The 20,594-nt window shown below is 41.4% G+C and overlaps 1 protein-coding gene across 1 annotated transcript; it reads right to left on the bottom strand.

The window, feature by feature from the left end:
- Window positions 1-1,306: 1,306 nt before the first annotated feature.
- Window positions 1,307-17,819, bottom strand: LOC110059593 (neuropilin-1-like). The gene is made up of 13 exons (XM_020766320.2): window positions 17,707-17,819; window positions 16,107-16,173; window positions 15,231-15,408; window positions 13,783-13,999; window positions 12,756-12,857; window positions 10,811-11,019; window positions 9,924-10,083; window positions 8,916-9,247; window positions 7,107-7,281; window positions 5,682-5,763; window positions 5,039-5,085; window positions 3,222-3,479; window positions 1,307-2,308 (listed from the first exon to the last, which is right to left on the bottom strand). The coding sequence occupies exons 1-13, from the start codon at window positions 17,765-17,767 to the stop codon at window positions 2,226-2,228; spliced, it is 1,971 nt and encodes a 656-aa protein (XP_020621979.2). The 5' UTR covers window positions 17,768-17,819; the 3' UTR covers window positions 1,307-2,225.
- Window positions 17,820-20,594: the final 2,775 nt, after the last annotated feature.

The raw sequence follows: 20,594 nt of genomic DNA, 5'->3' as shown, positions 1-20,594 counted from the left end.
CGATGCCCTATAGTACCGGAACAGACGGTAACACGCGCTAAATTCACCGGAAGCATTATAATAATGACGTACCTTGAGACAACGCACTAAGAAACACGGGAGATAACCAACGGGGAAGCAAGATGAAGCGCCAAGAGAGGTTTGGAAAAATCCCTGTGGAAAACAAGCTAATGCTGGGAACTCATGGGAACACATGGGTCAGGGGTGGTGCGGGGGCTTCCCGTATGAAAAGGTCGGGGATGTTCGTCGTCTCGCTTAGGGGTATTAATCAAGGATTCTGGTCTTACTCAGGATGTTTAGTACGAAACGACACTATTTTTGCCGTCTTTTACGGCTGCACTCGAAAAAATAATAAAATACCGCTGTCAGGGGTCAAATAAAGCTCGAGCCACACTCAGATTGGTCTCCGTTGGGGATTGAATTCAAATTTTCGAGGAGCATTCCCGACCTTCCTCTGGGCTTTCCCCGTGCGTTTCCACGCGGTTTTCCTTGCGTGTTTACCTTGCGTTAATCAGTTTCAGTACCGTCTACCTCTCTATGCGGTCTCTGTGTTTTTCCCCATCCATATCTTCCTGTGCGTGCTTTCCCCGTGCGTTTCCACGCGGTTTTCCTTGCGTGTTTACCTTGCGTTCAGTTTCAGTCACTTCTGCCTATCTGTGCGGTCTCTGCGTTTATTCCATCCATATCTTCTTGTTCGTGCGTTTCTCTGTGCGTTCCCGTTGCGTTCTCGGTGAATTTGGCGAGCGTTCTTGTCTCGTTTATTGTCACTCTTACTGGGCTGAAAAGTGAACTTATGTTGGTGGTGATTGGTAGAAAAATTACCGTGTTAAAATGTGAACACATTTTGGTGGTGATTTGTAGAAAAATCATGATGGTGAAAGGAAATCGTTTTTGGCTTGGACTGGTAGAAAAATAAAAAAAGAAACTTTTGGTGTATACTGTTAGAAGTATGGTCGTGGTGAAAAGGGTTAAGCATTTCAGTGCTATGTGGTTTAAAAATCACCGCGTTTTAAAGAAGAAGGGTACCAAAAACAAACATTTATATCGGTCGGAGAAAAGTTATTGTGATGAAAGGAACAAATGTGAGTGATTAGGTTGATGGTAATGTTGATGAAAGCGATGATAACAGTGTTTGTCGCAGCCTACGTGTAGCCGTACCCAACCCCGAGGAAAAACGGGAGGGGAGGAACGTCGTTCCCTCCCTCCCGTTTTTCCTCAGGAGGTGGGTACGGCTACACGTAGGCTGTGTTTGTCGATAACACCGTTGTACTGGAGAGATACGGTAAATCAACGATTAAGCAAATCCATGGTTTGTTGCAACTGTGTTTTAATTCCTAACTCATTTAGCAGTCATATGACCACATGTCACAATTTGTTCTGAAACCCTCGATAACTCAAACCCCAGTAAAATTGCTATAAAAGAGGGACAACAAAGGACATTCAATTTACGGTATGATGAACATAGTGAATTTCAACATTTGTAGCTGGTTATAACTGATTACTCAAGCATTCAAACTCGTCATTCATTAGTATAAATTGGGTACCCTTTACAACTTTTAAAAACTCATCAGGATTTCTGCTACAAAATGTCTTTGATATAATAAAGTGCAGTATATCCAGCATATGCCTTAATGAGAAGTCCTAGTAAGTGAAAGTGAGGCTCGTTATGTTCATGAGTTAAAAGATATCTATAGATCAAGTTTTGTAAGGAAAAAAATTGTCCCAAATCAACGGTGCAATGATTTATAAAGCTCACATTCCTTAAGCAATCAAGTTATTTAATCTCAGTGTCCGCCTTTCACAATCGAAATTTTTTTTAACTTTATTACGTAGTATGTAAACTTGGTATAGCCCTCGCATGATGGGAATTTAATCTCAGTGTTACTTTCTTTTCGTGGGACAAGTATAGATATTACCATTGCACATAATGGTAATTTCTATACTTGTCCAGTGAAACATAGCTCTTATTACAGCCTACTTGCGAATCTAATGGGCCGCATTCGTACTCTCGGTAGAGGCTAATGTGGGGAGTCTTTTTAAATGCAAATGACATTTATCCCTTTTTATAGTGATGCAATACCGAGACAACGAATATGGCCTATTTCTGTAAGATTTACTTGACTTCGTGATATACTGGTATAAGAGGGATTATGTGCCTCGAGAAGTAAGTCTCTGAACGCTTAATATATATGTGCAGTGCTACATGGCTCCTGTAGAGCTTCTGGTTACTGGCCGCAACATTTCCATGAGCCCACCAGGCTCCACACATTGCTTGCATTGGTCATCACGTGAATTCCAGATCCAGACACTACAAAATGAAGTTAAACAATAACAATTAATTTCCTTCCCTGTGTTCATTCACCAGCAGCAAGAGGGTCGTTGTTAAGTTCCCCAAAGCATAATACAGCGATAAGTACACAATAAAATGTCATAAGACTTGGTAACTCGTAGATAGAGCAGCTTTCACTTGTGTCGACAATATCTCGCGTTTCCTTTGGTTTTGCTTTACAACGCTACACGATTGGCTTAAAAAAAACTCGCGCCACTTTTTCATCTAATAAAAAGTAAAACAAAAACGTCTGTTACTCATGCAGGATACTTTTTATGATCCGTGGCCAAACGATCCTCAGTAACACCAACATACTTTATATAAAAATGAGTTGTGATAAATTCACAAGGAGCAACGTCAGATATATAATTCACTCACTATCTAAAACGTTCACTATTCAAAGTTACATATTTTAACCTAAAACAGTCATGTGATGACCAAACTTGAACAGGTAGTTAACATCCCTGGAAGGACTCCCTTCCAAAAAGGACGGGGCTGTTCGTCGTACCTTTTAGGGGTTAAAAAAGCGGTTTTGTTACCTCTAAGGTTCTTCAGCCTCAAAAGATTCACAACATGAGCTTTTGCGGTACCTTTTACGATATTGAGCTTAGAAACATATGACGGGAGATAATGTGTTGTTTTAGAATTGGAACCTCATAGAGGTGAAAAAAATTTCAAGCCACGCCCACAAAACAGGACCTTGGTACCCCTTGGGGGTTCTTTTAAGATTTCCGATGAGCACCCCCCCGTCCTTTTTATACGGGATTACCCCCCGGGTAGCATGTCGCACGACGTTCTTACCAATCCTATCCAAACTCTGAATTATGCCTTCCTTTTCAAAGGGCATTAAATTATAAATTAAAATGAATTACACGTATTCAAATACACTCACCTCCCCAAGTGGTTCCAGTGGAGTTGGCCGTCACTCTCAGGTCAGCCGTGGGTAAACCGGCCACAAGGTTTTCAGGGAGAGCCGTGGAATTTATCAGCTTAGTTTCTTTTTGTACGTCTTTCAGATAGCCATCCGTGAGCTGCTGCCACGATTCACCGGAGTCGCAACTGCGATGGAAGTTCATTTGTCGATCCACACCGTAAATTTCCCTCAGAGTTGGATTACACGATAACACACTGATTATTGAAGGTTTTATGGCTAAAAAAAAATTAATTGGCTTTTAACTTACAGAATCGCTTCTTAAATTTGTAATCTTTGGTCAGCATCAGCATATAGGCCCGCAATTCGTGCGAAAGATGGTAACTGCATAACTTCCTACGGAGACACTCACAAGAATTCAATTCTCTGTTAAGGAAGGAGGCATGTTTTGCGCAAACATATGCACGGATATTTGTCCGCGGACATTATATGTTCCGAGAACCGAACAGTTTGTGACTGTGAGCAAAACTGTGAGCTTCAAGGGACAGATAATGTCCAAGGACAAATATCCGTGCATTTTTTGCGCCAAATGGAGGCTATTGTGTTTATTATCCTTCAAATATTTTTCGCAACACACGCATTTTTGAAAATTGATGAATATTTAGTAAATAAACACCTTCTGGCGCCTGGTATGTCGGCTGATAAAGTCCGCGGCTGAGATATTGTCCAAAAAATGAATATTTGGCCGAGAAGCGAAGCTCCGAGGGCAAATGTGAAATTTTGAGGACAATCTCTCAGCCAAGGACATTATCAGCCAACATACCAGCGAGCCAGAAAGGGGTTTATTTATCTTATAACCCTCCCATTAATTTTCTGCATCTTTTGTTGACTCTTTTGTACTTGTCGGGACAGCATTGGCGACCAGTTTACTTTCTAATGTCATTATCAGCGGATTCCACGAAGAGAGTTTGTTTTTCTTCCATGAAAAATAATAAAGATAAAAAGGTGAAATTCTAGAGCTGGATTTATTCTTTTTAGCTTTGTTTCTTTTCGACAGAAACAGTCGCAGGGCAATTACCGACGCAGGCGGAGATTATTGCGTGATAACTGCCCAGTAATTTTGCATCACGTGACGTAAAGTAGCCAATAGAGTTGCGCGAAAATTAAGCCTGGGTTATAATCTCGGATATTCCCCAATTTTAGCTAAGGAATATTCGGTCACGTGACATGTTTAGACCAATCGCGCGCGAGCGGAAATATCTGATGGATTATAATACACATTAGTATAAATCTACTAGCGTTTTATCACGAATGCCGTTCTCTGATTGGCTACGCTACTCACTATCTATTCTGTGATAGACAGTGAGTAGCGTGCCCTTGTTAACAAAATGACGGCCGTTTCTTGGCGTCTTCGAAGTGTCTGTGAAGAGGATTTAGATAAAGCTTTGAACGACTAGTAGATTTATACTAAAACAATTAGATTATTCGCTCTCGATTTCTATGCGTGATAGAAATCTCGAGCCCATAATCTAACTGTTTATTAGTATAAAATGATCTAATAGCGTTCTACCACGAATGCCGTTCTCTGATTGGCTACGGTACTCATTATCTATTCTTTGATAGATAGTGAGCAGCGTAGCAGTGTGCCCTTGTTAACGAAATGACGGCCGCTTCTTGGCCTTTTCGAAATGTCTGTGGAGAAGATTTAAATAAAGTTTTGAACGAATTGTAGATTTATACCAAAACAATTAGATTTTTCGCTCTCGATTTCTATGAGTGATAGCTGACTCGGGCTCGTAATCTAATTGTTTAATAGCGAAGCAAATTAAAGAACATACCAATCCATTCCACACCGTCAGCAGTTGAAAAGCAGCTGCTTTCGGTTCTACAAGAACAAAATGTAATTAAGTCCATGTTGTGTTAGCTTTTTCTTCTGCAAAACTTAAATATTGAACTTAAGTTATTACTGTGCATTTCTATCATAATTAGCTTTTAGTGCAGAGTGCACTGTTGAGATGGTTTAGGGGCTGCCGTCTGCTAGTTAAGGCACTAAGGTACTAAGGCGCCAAGGTGATAAGATCCTAAATAGCTAGGGTGCTAAGGCTCAAAAGGTAGTAAGGCATTAAGGCGTTTAATCTTTAATGTTTGTTTAATTAATAAATTAAATTAATTAATTAGCCTTGAAGCAAGGGGGTGGGACGGGGTAGGCAACTGTGAGCACTACGTAAACTACAGAGTACCCACGTTGATAGCTTCACAAAGCTTATCTTTGTTTCAGAAAACCCCTTGCTCTCTTTGTTTAAGCCCAGTTATTCAAAATTTAAGCTAATCTTTTTTTTCTGAACTTGCATCTTTCTGCCTCGAGATCTGATCGGCCTATTTGTGTTATGTTGTGATAGGTCAATTGAAATACCGCTTTGCCCAACTTTGTTATCGTTGTATAGCAGTCACACATTTCTATGGAGAGACCATAATACTCACTTTTCAGCGGTGTACATACAGGCATAAAACCAGTCAGTAACAGGATCCAATAGGAAGGAACGCCGGGCGTACTCAGGGACACCTGAAGCGAAATAATACAAGTACACGGAATCAGCGCGGTAGCTAGAAAACTGTTGCAGCGTTTTTCTACATCGTATATATACGCATGACCGCATGGCCGAAGAACCAATTGGCTGACTACTAATTGGCTGACCGGACAAATTGACTAACTGATTGACTTACAGACACACAGATCGACAGACGGACAGACTGACGGACTGACGGGCGGACAGACTGACTGACGGAAGGACGAATGGACGGACTCACGGACTGACGGCCTGATTGACTGAGTGACCTACGGACTAATAGACTGAACTGACAGACTGACCTGACAGACTGACTGACTGACAGACAGACTGACTGACTCACGGACAGACTGACTGACTGACGCACTGAAGGACTGACGGACAGACAGACGGACGGACAGACGGATTGACCGACTGACGGACTGACTGACTGACCGACTGACCATCCGAGCAACTGACTGATCGACCGACCGACCGACCGATCGACTGATCGACTAAATGACTGACTGACTGACAGACAGACTGACTGACCAAATGACTGACTGACTGACTGACGACCGACCGACTGGCGTACGGACGGACGGACAGAGGGACTAAATGACTAATTGACTGAACTTGGCTTTTTGATCGATCGATCGATTAATTATTTTAAAAACATTATTTGACCACAACGTAATTTCCCTACATCTCAGACTAACAATTGGCCATTAATAGAAGTAAGACGATGTCTACAGAATTTCACAGTATTTTACCAGAATAGTCTTGTCTTAGAAGTAGTAATCTAGTAGCAGTTAAATGCTATAATGAGCAAAGCTAACTGAAAGGGGAAGCTGGTTCTGCGGCGTTAAGCCGACGAAGTTGGCGACGGTGGCTTCATCGTTACATCGACCATGTCCACCCTGTCAAACATCAGACTCTCCAAAAAAACTTTCCGGCCAAACATCTAGTCTTTCCAAGAAGAAGCGGAGGCAGCATGCAACTGAATGAGTGGCAATCAACGCGCAGGGATTCACACAACTTAGTTTGCATCGGCCTTGCAGTTTTTCTTATATCCACTGAAACTGCATCCAACAAAGACCTCTAAAATCTGTTGCCTGGAGCATTCCTTCTGTCTCTATGTATCATGCGTTTGCACTATGACGCTTGAGCAGGCTGGTGGCAGCAGCAACTATGGTCCCGTTCAAAGGTCAACGGCTGATGAGAGTGATATCTCAAAGTTCGCAGTTCACGCCTTGCTGATTTTACTTCTCTCTCCTCTCTCTTTGATTTTCTCGTATCTCCCCTCCCCCGCCCTCTCTTTCTCTCCCGTCTCTCTCTCAAGTAATAAGCATTAACGTACCATTATAAGGAGGAAGCTCTTCAGCAAAGCATCCGTAAATTTCCGCTCTCATAACTTTGAAGGTGCTGTCTTTATCGTTCGGGATAATTCGTAAATACCGCGTCACAAATGGTTCGGCAAGTTTGGCGAGGACTGGGTACACCGATTCTTGCGGGCTTTTCGGTCCTCTAAGGTCCTACGGAAATTATCAGACCAAAGATCGGATATAAGACTGGCTGTACATTAACAAGTGACGAAATATGATGATATTTAACAACTTGACCACAACTATGGTTTACACTCTTTTAGTAGCCACTCAGCTAAATTCTATTGAAAATCCGGGAATCTGATTGATTCTCCCATCGTTTTCTGTTTAGCAAATAGATTCCATGTTGCCGTGCGTTTGTTCAGCAATTGATCACAGATGACGTGATAAGAACCAAAAGGTGGCACGTGAGCCGTTAAGTGAGTGTGTCACTGATGTATTTACCACATTTTGACGTCCTTGGTGATTTATTACTGAACAGACCCACGGCAACACGGATTTAGTCTGTTTTATGCAATAAAGAAAAAAAAGAATGTTACTGACGCCATCTATACATCTGTCCTCCAGTAGATCATAAGTAGAGACCAATCAAAATACGAGAATAATTAACGATTATTAGATGAGATTGAGCAGAATATTGTGATTGTCAGTGGCGAGCAGATCAATTACTTGCCGCAGTCTATAATTGATCCGCGAGACACTAACAAATCACGATATTTTGCAATAAACGAGTTCAATAACTGTTTCATCAAAAACAACAACTTTATTTGTACTCAGCTAGAAAGTAAATGAACAAAAATAAGTTAGAATAAAAAGAGTACAGGCTGCCCGAAACAACCTCAATGGGCTAGTCTTTTGTTCACCAAGTTTGTTTTCATATTTAATTTCAGATTTAAAAATCACTCTCTGACAGCTCAGGGAAGCGATTTGCCATTTTTCACACAAGAGCGTCGTTACAGTTACGCATGAGCAGAATATTATTTGAAGCAAAAGACATTTAGATGGTACTACGCATGAGCAGACCATTATTTGAAGGCAGTTATTTGCAGGTCACGCAGTGGGCTCTCGGCCAATGAAAAGGAAGAAAAAATGCATCTTACGATATTTTGACTAACTGTATACCTGTTAAGTTTACAGCCTCGGGTGTGGCAGAGCTCTTGGTCCTCCAACATTTTCGGATTTTTCAAAGATTACGGTGCGACTTCTACAACCAACGCCACTGGTCGGCCACCAAAGTGTTCGGCAAATTAAACGAATGGAGATTTTGGATTTAAACCATAGGTTTCCAACAAACTATCCATACAATTAAGCTGTCAATTTCAGATGCAGTAAATTTGTGGTTCTTTTTTGATCATTGTAACGTTTATAAATGCCATCGGTCAGTATTGGTTTGAGTAGTCCTACTATTCTCATTCATGTTTATGCCGCGGAATTCCAGAATGTGTAGGTTATGTAACCCTGTTTGTTGAATGTTTGTTACGTAATAAAGTGATGAATTACCATGTACAATGTCTTCTTAATTAAAGATCCGTCTTCTTAGATTCGGGGCATTTCGAAAGAGATACAGAAGCCGGTAAGTCTGGAGGGATTTTCGACCCACCCCCTTTCCCTTCGGCGGCGTGATACACAACCAGTGCTTTCGCATCCAGCCGCTCATTGCCCTCGGCCACAATCTTTTCCCATAACTTAACCACGCCAGACAATGAGCGGCATAATTAATGAATGAAAATGGTACACTGTTAGCCATTTCAATCTACAGGTGAAAAAAGATTCAAACCACTCACTTTAATTTGCCCATTTTCACGATATTCCACCCAGGACAAGCCATCCTTGCTGTGCGAAAGCCTGTAAGTTGCGACCTTACGGTCGGAACGACCTGAATCATATCCGCCCATAGTCGAGAGCCTCGTCACTTTCCGCAGTGAGCCAAAGTCGATCTGTAAATAATCAGAGGGAGTCTCGTAGAGCCGCGAATACCATCCGTAAGGGAAACTCTTCACAACCACGTTGGGCCGAATGTACTGTGGTTTGGAAGCATGATCGGCTGGAAGACTGTGTGATAGAGCTTCGTCCGGTATTTCTCCGGATTCAAGGCCCAGTGGAGACACGCAACTGGCTGAAAAACATGGCAAAATACTCCATGGTGAAAAGAACCCTGGAGGATTAGTTCCTTGAGCGGTCCGAGGTTTGCAAGACGGATCGCTAAGAAGACTACTCTTGAATAGTTTTGTTGATGTGCGTTTTTAAAACAACACACAAAAGAAAACTTCGGAAAGCTAAATCTAAAAGACACAAAGTGTTCTCGCTTGAGTTGGAACCATTTTAAGTTATGGCTAACGGTAGAGTGTTTTTTTCTTTTTTTTTTAAGATGATTCTTGCTTTCCGCTCGGCTTTCCGATTGGTCCACAAACGTGAGAACATAGACAAACTACCGTAAGTCCTCCCTCTTATAAGCCTCCCCCCGGTTATAGGGCCCTCTACCGAAAAAAAAATTTTACTTCCGATAATAACCTCCTCCGGATATAAGCCCCTTCTAGTTTAAAATGAAATGAATTCGATTTAAGCTTAACTAAAAACCAGTATACGAAAAGCTTTTTTCGATCAACACTGCAGTAGCTCATTTCCAAATGTTTTTTTTTTTATACCGCATATAAGCTCCCTCCCCCGGATATAAGCCCCTCAGTTTATAAGCCCATTAAAAAGCCGTGATGAAGTTGTATAAGCGGCAGTTTACGGTATTTCCCCTCAAATACCGACCTCACGTTAATTCAGTCACGCCTATGACGTCATACCTGGTGAGCCGAGGATGTCGCAGCCGTACACCTCGAGCCGCATACACACCAGTTGTTCAGATTTCCACGGATGGAAACGAATGCTGTAAGCCTCTATTGGGTGGCGGAGACGATGAACGATCATTTCAGTGTCTTCTTTAGACTGTGGGCCCAGGAACAGCTTCGTATAAAGAGAACGAGGAGTCTCGTTAGGTAAACCATAGAGGGCACCCACACTCATGCCAGAACGAATCATCTCTGACTCTGGGACTTAAAGTTAACAACAACAACAACAACAACAACAACAACAACAACAACAACAAGCTTTATTAACGGAAATTTTAGGATATTTATTGGGCAGAAACAATAAAAATTTAGAACATATAACGATTACTCAATGATCTAAATATGTAGGGTAAACTGTAAAACAATGCCCTTAACTATCTAAACCATTTGTAGCGGAGCTCCGGCTGCCAGAAGGGCCGCCAAGTGGAGCCCCATACCCATAGCGGAGCTCCGGCGGCCAAGCGGAGCCCCATAACTATAGGAACAGAACTACATGTATGCATAGAAATAGAAAAACATGCAACTCTTTTTTCATGGTCATCACGTCTAGCCGCATGGATCGTTGGTGACTGACGTTTCGACAACTTGAGCGGAAGTCATCTTCAGAGTCAAGTGAATAGTGTTTGGCAGTCGATGGTGTTATAAGTCTGGTCCTTTGAAAGTGATTGGTCAGTTTAACCTTGATGGTATTGGCTGTAAGACTAACCTGGGCGGTATTGGCTGTAAGTTTTTTCAGTAGTCATTGTTCGGTTCTGGAGTCCAACGGACCAACCACTAAACAACCGACTAACATTAATCCACAGACTCTACAATTAGCCAATAATTTGAGAATTATCCCTCACCCTGGCGTGACCGTTCTCCTTGTAATCAATCCAATTGACGTCGTCGTCACTGTACTTCAAGTAGTATTCCGAGACCCAGTGGTCCTTATTTTTACGGCGCATGATTCCCACACGTGTCACGCGAGTTTTGAGTAAGAAATCCACTTGAATGTACTGATTTCGTTTGTCCTCGTCATTGTCTGCCTTTCTTGTGCACCAGGCATCTTCCGCTGGAAGTTTAGTAGCAAAAGTGAAATCAATCAATCATTTTATTTAAAAACTCGGTTAAAATAGTACAACAGGACATCAATCTAAATACAAATATTACATTAATTACTACTAGATTATGATTGCGTTCGACCCCGTCGCTTTAATATATATATATATTATATACCTTAAATGATTTCACTAGCTGACTTTCAACCTCAGTCTATTGCTAAAATCAACATTTTTCATCAACACCCGGGGTTTTACAGACAGATATATCATAGTGGACTCATACTGTTAAAGTCTATGTCAGTGAAGAGGTCCCCTGTATACAAAACCACGATTTGTTGATACGTTGCATGACGGCGACAGTTTCCATGGTTTCACAAAAATATTTACATTAGCCTTCAAATTTCGCGCTAAACATTTTCACATTAACTGGTTATGTTTAAGCATAAAAGCTTAATTGTAAAAGTATATTTTATTTGGCTGAATATAATTTAGGCAAAGTTAGACTCGACCCAATGCAGCCAGCGATTTCTCGTTTGACAGTACGTGACCTGCGGGGCGGCTCTCAGGGGATTTGCAATGCTTCACTAGCCTGCGAGCGGGCTCAAGTTAGAGCACAAGCGCGCGCAGCGTAGCCGAGAGCGCGATATCGAGCGGCGAAGCCACCAGACTCCTTCCCGCCGGATTGCTTTGCACTTCGTTGTTCTTGCCTCGATAATTGCTCGTTGTGTTGCTATTGGACGACATGCACACCAGAAACACGCATAACAGCTAAGCGGCGACCTTCGATGCCTTGTCTCTCGTGCCTGAGTCCGAGGAAAATCCTCCGCGATCTGTTACAGTGCCTCTGGATCCTGGCGTGGCTTCGAAGAATTTGTCTAATTCTTCCCCTGTCTTAACGCCCAAGCTGTGTTACTGGGCAACCCGTCTCCCGCTTTTCCGGCCGCCATCAAAAATCGAAGCAAGCGCTGTCGGCCAAGCAAGCTGCAAGCCTTCCAGCTTCTAGTTCACTCGCAAGCGAGTCTATTTCAGAAGGCGTTCCCATTGAGCCCGCTAACCTCGGTCAGCTTGATGCCCAAGCTTCGTCTTTAGCTGCCTCTTGCGCTGGTTTTTCACCTCTTCCACAGGTCACAGCGACTCTTCCTGCTCCAGGTAGGCCAAATAATTTTATTGTCCCGTTTGTGTCAACTTTCTCTATTCCGATTCCGTCGCTCGTTCATTCGTCTTCAACTCAGTAGTACTCTCAATGCCGATAATTCAAATACGCGATTGATTTGCGTCTTGAATTTCGCTATTGATTTAATCTTTTTCTTTTAGGTAATGAATTCCACAATAAAGCACCGCTGTAACTGAAACTACGTCTCAAATAATTAGTACGCGGCCTGGGCAATGACAATGTACCGAAAGAATTACGCAAATCATTGTCTGTGCTTCGTTCGTTGAATAGGTCTTGCAAGTACACTGGAGCTAACTCGTTAAGGGATTTAAACATCATTATTGCTGTTTGTTTCGTTCTTCTTACTCCTAGTTTGTCCCATTTAAGTGTTTCGAGAAGGAAGCTTAAGCTAGTTTCATAATTGGCCTTTAAAATTACTCTGGCTGCATGGTCAACACGTGAAAGCGTCTTGGGAAATTAAAACATACGATGGAGAAAGGGAAGTCCTTCAACAAAACGACGTGAAAAATCACTTCAGTGTACGTTACGATGTGGCTGATATAACTGTTGGTTTGTTCGTGACCAAGTACTTACTTTCTCTTGCTTTGGAAGGCTGAGCGTCAGCATAACTTGAAGAAGCCGTGATTTGATAATCCTTGATCTTTCCACTTTTCATTCCCAAAGGCTCTGAACAACCTGACATTTAAAAGTAAAGTGAACAGAGAAGGCAGTAACAAGTTCAATGAGAAAATTGAATTGAATTCAAACTGAGCTAGCCTTTAAATTGAAACTTTGAATTACTTTTTTTTTCACTCGTCGTAAAACTCATTAGATTTTCATTACAGTGTTTAGTGATGTTTCATGTGACATGTGAACTTTAGAAAATCTCGCCAAATCTTCCAACGTCTGTGATTCCGAGTTCAATAGTCCATATTCGTTTTCTCGGTATTGGACTGGAACTAGCTTGCAACTGAGGCTCATGCGGGGGAATATCATTAAAAAGAGATGAATGTCATTTGCATTTGAAAAGACTCCCCGCATTAGCCTCAGTTGCAAGCTAGTTCCAGTCCAATACCGGGAATACGAATGTGGTCTATTCAAAGTCTATTTTTTGTTTTATTTTTAATAGTGCATTGACTGGGATAAGCTAACAAGCTCCCAGTTCAAATTATTGCTTTTTTATCATTAAGAAGAATAATAATCTGGCTGGCAACAGTTTCCAGCACTTTTCCCACAGCTATTCTTTGACGGATCAATACTACCACTGCTTATCAACCGATGCTACGATATTGGTACCACACAAACGCCCGGCCAAAATTCAGCTCGGTGACCCTTTCAGCTTGGCAGCGAGGCCTGGAGGACACAAACAAAGGAAATTGAATCCCCATGTTTATTCATTTCTTTTGTTTGTGTCCTCTAGGCCTCGCTATCGAGCTGAATTTTAATATATCGAAAGTGGCTTGTTGTGACAACTTTTTGCAAAGTTCTTTAAAAAATATGTGTGAGGGGTTCAGAGCCACCATAAATTTTCGATCATTCAAGGTGGCTCTGAACGGCCCGCTCATATTTTTGTAAAAACTCTGGAAAAAGGTGCTATTGCCCACGCATAACAGTATCCTACCTGGTAGTTCGACGTCAAAGGAAACTTTACCCAGTGGGTGAGAGTATGCCGTTCCGTTGCTGACTACCACCCCGTCAGAGTTCTCGATGTACTCGTCGTAGTAGAGAAGATGGACAGGAGTGACAATGTCGTAATGCTTAGGCTTTAAACTCTTCTCTGGATCAAACAAAACCTTGAAAGAGATTGTACTCACAAGTCCCCAGACTATCTCGTCAATCTAATCACATGAAAAATAATTAGCAGGTATGAGGGATTCCATTTAAACGTGAAAGGAGTAAGCGTCAGAAATTTTTTTAAGAACCCATTAAAGGAGCTACAGTCCCGCTTTGCGGCTGCTGCTTGAGAAAAAGTACCAAATATAAAACGACAATTAGTCCCTGTAATTTTTTTCAAAGGAATTACAATAACCCTGACAATGTTAACTTTTGACGTCTAATAAGTAGTATCAAGCGACGAGTTTTACATTTTTGAAAACAACTCTGCCTGCATGTTTATATGGAAGTCGTCCCCGAGAGTTCAGAAAGGGTAAACTGACCAAGGGCGTAGCCAGGATTTTTCAAAGCGGGTGTCACACTGTGTCAAAGTGAGGGTACTCACCAGATCGTCATGCCGTTTTCTCCACCTGATGTAGGTTGTTTGCTTAAAAACGGCTTAGAAAAGGGGGCCCTCCTAGCCACGCCCCTGCTGACGCAATTCAAATTAAAGTGGAAACAGATTGAACAGAATTTGTCAGCGGTGCTATCAAACCTTTAGAAATACAGATTGAACTTTTTCTTATAATTAACAATTAGATTATTCGCTCTTGACTGATTTCTATCGGTGCCGGATAGTTGACGAGGGCTGCGCAATAGTACGTATAAATCTTTAGTATAAATCTTAAGTATAGATCTTTAATATAAATCTACTAGTCGTTCAAAGCTTTATCTAAATCCTCTTCACAGATCCCTCGAAAACGCAAATCATTTTGTTAACAAGCGCACACTGCCACACTCCTCACTATCTACAACAGAATAGATAGTGAGTAGCGTAGCCAATCAGAGAACGGCATTCGTGATAAAACGCTAGTAGATTTATACTCATTGCATTAGGGAAAGTTAAGTATGCATACGAACCAAGTGGCCCATCAGACCGGAGCTTATCCCGGTTTCTGTGACATGAAGCGACTAGGAGTATTTCTTCTTCCCCCTGGATGGGATGCTAGTCCATCGCAGGGTTACCCCTACCAGTACCAATTTATACACCTGGGTAGAGAGAGGCACTGTGAGAGTAAAGTGTCTTGCCCAAGAACACAATGCAGTGTCCCCGGCCAGGGCTCGAACAAAGAGCGCTCGATCCGGAGACGAGCGCACTAAGCATGAGGCCACCGCACCTCCCTCCATTAGGTCACTGTACCACCCAAAATTAGTATTTTAACTAGCAAAGACATTGCTGAAAAGATTCTGCAATACCTTAAGAGTGACACTGTCATCCTTTTGCACTACCCGTGGAGGACTGATGCCTTGAGAATACGACACCAAATTACTAAATTTGATGAAGGGTGCCAACATCCAAGTAACGTGCACACCCTTGGCGGCAATCTGTGAGCCAGCTGCGTGGTTAAGGGTGGTGACGTACCCGAAATGGTCGCTATAGTGACAAAAAGAAAGTGCTGTTATCTCTCATTGTGCTAATAGAGAGGTTTTCAATTGAGTGTCGAAAGTAATCAGCAATTACTTTGATTTTGGTTTTGTTTCACTACGGTTTGAGATTGCCCGAGTATTCTAATTGGAAAGTAATTGGTCTGGTTTGCTTTTATGACACTCGACTGAAAACCTCTCTATATAACAGAACCGTTAAATAAGCTTAATTCCTTCAACTGGTTTGGTAATGGGCCACGGGAAAGCTCCACATTAACGAGGTGTCTGTTTGGAGCGGATAACGTACGAGCTAATATAAGGACCAAACGTAATGTCTATAAAAACGAGATCTCACTTTCCGCAGAAAGGTAGTTCAACTGCAATTATCGTAACTTCATCGAACCTGTGTTTAATATTCTTGCACATTTATGTTGAAAATGCAATTAGTTTAAAATAAGTCAGTTCATGTTTGGCGCTTCGAAAGCTCACTAACGACTCAAGCAGGTAATTATCATAGACCAACCATTATGACCAAAGCGATATTGCCCTTTCAAATACGATTTTCTCAAAGGTACTTCGTTTTAATTCACTGCATGGTCTTCGCTATTGAAAAAAAGTGTTTTCTTTAACTGTTATCGACTATACTCCCCCCCCACCCACCCCCTCCTCGTCCCCTACTCGTCAGACACAGAACAAATAAGTCCTTACCCATGCCTCAAGACACCCGTCACATTCACAAAGGATGTTTGGATCTCAAGTATAGGAGTCAAACTGGCTACAAGAGATGGCCATAAGATGAAATGTGACACTAAAATAAATTATTTCATTCATTTAGATGACTAATGTAGCTTAGAATGAAATACAGCCGTTCACTTTTACTAGGTGTGTCTGAGTTGTGGTGAGCATCCTCGTGGTTCGATTTAGAATGGCAGTCAGAATACCATTATATACAACTAAACTCCAAACTATTAAGATCATAATCATTTTAGACACTGTGTAGCGCCAATATATTGATTTCAGTTCAACATTGAGCTTTATTCAGCGCTAGATAGTTTTAAAGTTCTGTACGTTCTGGCACTACTAATCCTCAAGTTCATCAGTGGATGCAATAAAACTTTAAAAAGCCCCCTCAATTTTGAACTGAAATCCATTCAACAACCTAACGTCCTCCTTTTATACAGCCGAACTGAACTGCCAGGACTAAGGGACAGATCATTATTTATTTATTTTTTTTTTTTGAAAGGTTGGAGGGGGGCTGGGCAATTTTTTGGGACATGAATTTTTTTTCCTCACCTTTAGGTTGTGCGTAATAGTTTGTGCAAGAGCTCGATATTAGAAAGCACTTTTTCTTGGGTTTTTTTTCCGCAAGGCTCCCCTTGCAAGATTTTTTTTGTCAGTAGTTTTTGCTGCGCAGGAATGTTTTTTTTTGGAATTTATCACCTCCCTTCCTCCCCCCAATGATCCGTCCCTAAACTTAACCTGTTTAACCGGTTGTGTACTCCATAGATACCGTAAAACAATCTTTATTCGTTTCGAGCATTATTTGTTCTCCCTAAATGAATTTAGAAGAAATGGAGACATAATTTCTCTTTTCAATGGTATCGCCAATAAAAGGCGTAACCTAGTAAAACAATGAGTATGCAAATGAATTATTTACATTTCTAGAATATTCTTGTCTTGCTAGGATATTGAAAATCCACTTGAAAATACAGGATATTACCGTTACAATCTCAGGGTAATTTCCTTATGGAACTAGACGAGAATCTGGGCAAAGAAATTATTAAAGCAAAACCGTGAAGATTAGATATAACAAATCAGCGATTATTACATTATTTGATTCACCGAAGCAACCGATAACTTTTTATAAGTGTTAAATCGATCTAGGAACCCAGGAACGTTAATTAGGCCAACAATTAAAATGCAGCAGAGAACAGTTATGCAAAGAAGATTTTGGAAAATTTATTCTTAGGAATCGTACCTTTTAGCTCCATCAAGAACTGCTGAACTCTGGAAGATTCTTGATCGACACCTCTGTTTGACCCTATTTTCTCCTAATTATTGCCAAATCAGTCTTTTAAACATTTTTATTACAAATAGGTTCCTGGTTGCAGTTGGGTCGCGGTGTTTACATAAGTTAAATGTTAATCTTTGTACAGACTTGCAAGTATAGCCCTCAATCCCTCTTTTTCAGCAATATGTTATTCATTACAAGAACCTTTAACTATGTTTACAAGTTTCTTGATATGATTAAAACTTGTTAGATACTCACTATCTACATTGATGTTTAACGCTAAAAATGAGTTCTTACCTGTTGCAGAAACTGAAATGGCGCAAAACGCCACCTGAAACAACCAGCTCGCGGGCGTCATCTTATTGAAAAACTTTTATATCCTAGATGAAATCGTTAGGGCATGAACTTAATTACTTTGAAACTTTCGAAAGATGAGGCTTTTAAATATTTATATCAAAAACAGGATACTGAAAAACCGATAAGAGATCTAACCGCAAGCAATTAGATAGGGTCCTTGCGGGAGAATTTGCCCAGTAGCTGCACAGAACGATATTTAATGAGGCCTCCAGCTGTCTGCGTACGTCGGTGCAATTCTGATTCAGCTGGATGAGATCAAACCAGTGATGTATAATTGTTTAACTGGACCAGTCACCGCTATTTATTAAGATAACATTCCGAGTTTGAAAAGCAGAGGTTTCTTTTCCTTTGCCAATGAAATCAATCGCTCTAGGAGTTATTAAACGATAAATTAAGTTAGCAAAATATCTATTTTAACTATTGTCCTCGAGTGTTCAATCAATCCCTCAAATGCGTTCAGTTAAATATACAATGGACTATAATTCCCAGTACATATGAAGTGCTGATATTTTATTTTGTTTCTAATATTAAGGAGAAATTCGGATAAATGAAGTTAACCTTTTGCCACCATGCAAAACTCTGAGTCCCCTGGATTGCAGAAATAAACAACAATTTCTCTTGATAAGGGAAAAGTTCAATCTGAGATCGATTAATTCAAAACGCGAACCATATTTACATAAGATAAACACGATGGTAAGTTGAACCGGTAGAGCATGGACAGAGCCGATAACCTAGCGCGCAGGGTTTCTTTTCTTCCTGGGCGTGAAGAAGAGAGACCCTGTAACGATTTTGGGACAGAAGTGCTTCTTAAAATCTGGTTCACACTTGTGAGATAAGCACAAGCACTAGCACAAGAAAAAGAAACATGTTCCTTTTTTGCTGTGCTTGCGCTTATGCTTATTTCCCTAGTGTCGGCTTATCTCACAACAGGCTTACGAACACCAGAGGAAAAAGGGGCTTGGCAGGCCTTTGCATAAGTACCATAAGTATCACGGATCTGTTCTGACAAACTCACTGGCAAGTTATTTAAATTGACAGCAGCTCCTATATTTAAAAAGAAATGAATGGAACAGAGCATCTCTGCATTTCACTGTCATTCGAGGGTTCAACTTAACAATCATCCATAAGCTTTTGCTCTTTTTTCCTGTCGTCAAGATGGGAACAATGGCTTTAATTCTCTCGCGTTGTCATTCCGTGTTTCTCTTTTCCGTTACATTAATTGTCACGATGAGTTTTAGAGTCTTCTAACTTGCCGTGTTTGGAAGGCTTAAGTTCTGGTGTAATGTGTTAATTTTAAAGTTTTGAGTTTTGTGTTTGGGGTTTCGAGTCTAGTGTCCTTGTACCATCTGGTTCATTATTGTTCCTCTGCGCGCCCACAAATCGCAAAACATACATCTACCTCAGTATGAGTGCAGATAAATCTTGTACAAATAGAGTATACCCACTTAAGGTCTCAAATAATGAGCTCACTAAGCCCTTCCGGTTACCAACTGGGGCCTGGAGTCTAAGGATTTTCTCTTGTTAGAGCTTAGTCAAAACATAGCCCGATTCTCAGACGGTCAAACATTTTGGGAGGTCGATCTCTCTCGCTCCCTCCTCTCCCGGGGGACGGTCGGATGTCGCTCGCTCTCACTTCCTCCTCTCCCGGGGGGAGCCTCCTCTTCCACTGGGGAGCCGGTTCATAGGCTTTTAGAAAACCCACCATTATCTAATAGAGCCCGCATGGAGCCTTCCCTGCCGGAGGCCTAGCTAGGTATTGGCTCTTATCGGTGATTAATGCCACACCAATCTTACAACAGGATTACGGTAGTAAAAGAGCCTAACCAAAAATGTACGAATTCCTTCATCGAGCCAAATTTTGCTCGTTAGAGGCTAAGAATGGTCAATTGGACAGAATTATGGAGAAAGAGAAAGTTTTGGAGAAAATTTGTGCTTTTCTTTAAATGTCCCGACTGAAACGATTTTTCTGTCTTGGAGTACTGTAAAGCCCCGACTGCGCGCAGTCTCTCCTTTTGCTCGAAAATTCGTGAGGGGAAAAACGCAAAACACTGAGTGAACAAGCAGAAGCCAGCCCGCGAGTCGCGAGTAGCGCGGGCATCGGAGGACGAGGTGCAAAATTCGGAAAAGTTGGTTATATAATTGAAAGTGTGGGTTTACGTGTGCGTTGCAGATTTTCCTTTGTATCAAATAAACGCCAGTCGCAGTAGACAGTCTTCGGAGATCCAGAGGTAGTCAATAGGAGATAGGGACCTTCTGCGTTCTTCCCCGCAGTTTTCGACAAAATCTTAATTGGTGCCAACTGTGTCTAACTACCTCTGGACTCTCCGAGCAAACCTTGCCCTCGTTCCCAACACCCTCACTTTGGCGCTTACTGCTCGTTGACTCCAGTCCTCCATCTTTTTCTGTCCGCGTGTACAGGTGTCCACTAACCATGCGCTTGAATCATTTCATCAGCTTGAACTATTTTGACAATTAGATGTTTTCTATTGAATGCGGTTTACGCCTGTTAAGTTTTATACCACAATAATGTCTTAATTAACTCCAAGGGTTTTGTTTTTACAAATAATAGACAAACAATATACATTGTGAATGCGCCTGAAACGAACTAATTTTCATCATTCTAACCCAGTGGCTGACATGACTTATCTGTGGCAAGTTCTCGATCTGTTTGGCTTCGTAGGCTTGAGAGTTTTTGAACGCGCGGATTTCATCATTATTGGCAGATAAGTGTTGTAACAAGACTCTCATTATATGCTGAAACGACCAGTCACTGGGTTACACTAAAACAGTTATGCTCCGGGTTTCTAGCTAGCCAGTGATACTTTGTT

This window comes from Orbicella faveolata, unplaced genomic scaffold, assembly GCF_042242905.1.
Source record: "Orbicella faveolata isolate gen_17 unplaced genomic scaffold, um_ofav_v1 contig_12, whole genome shotgun sequence".
NCBI lineage: Eukaryota > Metazoa > Cnidaria > Anthozoa > Scleractinia > Merulinidae > Orbicella > Orbicella faveolata.
This window is presented reverse-complemented; position numbering and strand designations above follow the sequence as displayed.